The sequence below is a fragment of the Meles meles genome, chromosome 5 (genome assembly GCF_922984935.1).
Source record: "Meles meles chromosome 5, mMelMel3.1 paternal haplotype, whole genome shotgun sequence".
Lineage (NCBI taxonomy): Eukaryota > Metazoa > Chordata > Mammalia > Carnivora > Mustelidae > Meles > Meles meles.
In genome coordinates, this window is record NC_060070.1 from 20,135,607 (window position 1) to 20,139,055 (window position 3,449).

General features: G+C 40.4%; 1 protein-coding gene across 1 annotated transcript; it reads right to left on the bottom strand.

Annotated features, from left to right (window-relative positions):
• Positions 1-1,111: 1,111 nt before the first annotated feature.
• On the bottom strand, positions 1,112-2,207 carry LOC123942044 (galectin-3-like). Its single transcript, XM_046005968.1, has 2 exons — positions 2,035-2,207; positions 1,112-1,980 (listed from the first exon to the last, which is right to left on the bottom strand). The coding sequence occupies exons 1-2, from the start codon at positions 2,203-2,205 to the stop codon at positions 1,261-1,263; spliced, it is 891 nt and encodes a 296-aa protein (XP_045861924.1). The 5' UTR covers positions 2,206-2,207; the 3' UTR covers positions 1,112-1,260.
• Positions 2,208-3,449: the final 1,242 nt, after the last annotated feature.

Below are 3,449 nucleotides of genomic sequence, written 5' to 3' on the forward strand. Positions count from 1 at the left end.
TCCACTTCTAGGTTATCCAATTTGTTGGCATATAATTTTTCATAATACTCCTTACAATCCTTTGTATATCTGTGGTATCAGTTGCTATTTCTCCTCTTTCATGTTTTATTTTATTTGAGTTCCCCCCCTTTTTTCCTTTTTGTTTAGCCTGGCTAAAGTTTTATCAATTTTGTCGATTTTTTCCAAGAATGAGCTCTTGGTTTCATTGATTTGTTCTATTTCTTTTTTCTTTTTTTTTTTTTTTTAGTTTCTATTTCCTTTATTTCTGCTCTAGTTTTTATTTGTTTTCTTTTGCTTGGTTTTTGTTTTGTTATTCTTTTTCTAACTCCCTTAGGTTTAAGGTTAGGTTGTTTATTTGAGAATTTTCTTTCTTTTTGAGGAAGGTTTGTATTGCTATAATCTTCCCTTATAGAACAGCTTTTGCTGCATCCTAAAGATTTTGGACCATTGTGTTTTCATTTTCATTTGTCTCCATTTTTTTTTAAACTTATTCTTTGATTTCTTGGTTGACCCATTCATTGTTTGTTATCATATTATTTAACATCCATATATTTGTATCCTTTCCAGATTTTTTCTTGTGGTTAATTTCTACTTTCTAGGGTTAAGGTCAGAAAAAATCTGAAATCTCTTGAATGACTTCAAATTTTTTGAATTTGTTAAGACTTTTTTATTGCCTGTTGCCCACCCCCCAGCATGTTTTAGGTATATTGTATATATTGTGTCATACTTAGTCCTTTTATTTTGTGACTCTCTTGATTAATTTTTACAAATGTACTTAATTTTACTGCTTTTGTTCTTCTTACTTTCCTATTCTTGTTGTGGTCTTTCTTTTCCATTCAGAAAGTCCCTTTTAACATTTCTTGTAGGACTGGTCTAGTTGTTCAGTGGTCATGAATTCTTTTAACTAGAGTATTCATGGCTGTAGGTTTCTTTCAGCAGTTTGATCTATTGTGCCACTCCTTTCTGGCCTGCTAAGTTTCTGCTGAAAAAAATCTCTTGATAACCTTGTGGGATTTCCCTTGTATGTAACTATTTTCTTTTCCCTTGCTGCTTTTAAAATTCTCTTGCTGTCACATTACTATGTGTATTGGTGTGAAGCTCCTTGGGTTGATTTTTTTTTTAACTCTTAGAATGTTTATTAAATCGAAGATTTACAAGGATGAATGAATAAAAGTGAAAATTTTCAATCAGGAAACATGAAGTTTCAATGTGTAAGGGTTTATATTCAATTTCTTCTTTTTAAAATCTTCCCCTTTAAGATTATATCATAACGTGTGAAGCACTGGTGAGATCTATGTCACCAGAAATTCCCAGTTTGCTGATTTCCTGGAGATTTTTCATCCGATGATTGTACTGCAACAAGTGAGCATCATTGACCGCAACCTTGAAGCGGTCAGATTCAACCAGCACTTGTATTTTGAATGATTTACCATTTTCGAATGGGAAAATCACCTGTCTTTCTTCCTTTCCCCAGATGTTATCCAGCTTTGTATTGCAAACAATGACTCTCTTGTTGTCCTCATTGAAGCGTGGGTTAAAGTGGAAAGCAACGTCATTCCCTCTCTTGAAATCTAAAGCAAATCTGTTTGCATTGGGCTTCGTTGTGCCCAGAATTGTTATCAGCATGCGAGGCATGACTCCTCCGGGCAAGGGCAGGTCATAAGGTACAGTCAGTGGTCCAGCAGGGATGCCAAAGGCGCCAGCAGCAGGCTGGGCTCCAGGAGCACTTGGCTGTCCAGGAGGCAGGTAGGCCCCGGGCCCACTCGGGTGCCCAGGGTGGGCTCCTGATGGGGGTGGTCCAGGATAAGCAGGAGCTGTTGGGCCAGGGTACGCTCCTGGAGGTGCCTGTCCAGGATAGCTGCCAGGAGGGGCCTGTCCAGGATAGCCGCCAGGAGGGGCCTGTCCAGGGTAGCCGCCAGGAGGGGCCTGTCCAGGGTAGCCGCCAGGAGGGGCCTGTTCAGGATAGGCTCCTGGAGGTGCCTGTCCAGGATAGTTGCCAGGAGGGGCCCGTCCAGGGTAGCTGCCAAGAGGGGCCTGTCCAGGGTAACTGCCAGGAGGAGCTTGTCCAGGGTAGGCACCAGGATAGGAGGCCCCTGGATAGCCCCCTGCTCCAGCAGGCTGGTTTCCCCATTGACCAGGCCATCCTTGAGGGTTTGGGTTTCCAGACCCAGATAAAGCATCATTAAGTGAAAAACTGTCTGCCATTTTCCCGATGCCTCGGTGCTCGCTCGCTTGCTGCGGGGGTGGTATCTGGTGAGGTGCTGCGATCCCCTCCTTGGGTTGATTTTGTTGGAGGCTTTCTTTGCCTCCTGGATATGTATTTCTGTTTCCTTCACCAGATTTGGGAAGTTTTCATCTAATATTTATTCAAATAAATTCTTTGCCCCCTTTTCTTTCTCTTCTTCTTTGGGATCATTATAAAATGTGCATGTTATTATGCTTGATGCTGTTGCTGAGTTCTGTTGGTTTATTTTCCTTTTTTATTTTTGTGTTTTTCTCTGTCTTTTTCACCTTGATTGCTTTCCATTAAACTGTCCTCCAGGTTGTTTATCTGTTCTTTTGCTTCCTCTAGTCTATTATTTATTCCATCTAGTGTATTTTTTCATTTCAGTTATTGAGTTCTTCATCTCTGAGTTTTTTTTCTATATCTACTCTACCAGGCATATTACTTACTTGTGTTTCATTTAACTATCTCGCTGTGATTTTGTTCTATTCTTTCATTTGGGACATATTCCTATGTCTCCTCATTTTTTTTAACCCTCTTTTTCTATTTCTGTGTGTTACAAAAGTCAACTATATCTCCTGCTTTAAAAGTAGTGGCCTTATGAAGAAGAGGTCATGTAGTACCTTGCAATGCAATGTTCCCTCTTCACCAGGACCTGATGCTTCATGTGTGTCTCCAATGTGGGTTGTGTGTCCTACTTGTGGCTGAGTTGCATTTACTTCTCAGTATAGCCATCTTCTTTTATAGCTATCTTTCTTTGCCTATTGTGTGCAGAGTTTGATCCTTATGTTGTTAGTGGACCAGTCTGGGATTGCCTTGAGTTTGAGTTGTGTCAGTCCATGTATTTGCCAGAGATACAGTAGTATCTCTGCAGAGCACTTTCCCTGTGTTGTCCCTCAGAAGCTTTTATTAGTGGATGGGGCTTGTAGATAGATCGAATGATGACAGAATAAGTGATAATAAAGCAGCCCCTTGTTTGAGAAATAAAATTAAACATGGTGGCTGTGGAGGTCTTTCTCTTTTTTGGCACAAGGACACAGGTTTGTGGCTGTGTGAGAGTGTGTACATCAGGGCAGTGGAAAACACTGCCTTTAAATGTTTGTGTCTGGAAGAAGACCTTTGTCTCTGAAGGCCAGTACTTAACTATGATAGCCTATGGGAATGGCCACTTTCAGGACCACACTTAATCTTATTCAGTCATGGAATATTATTATCTCCTTCCCTG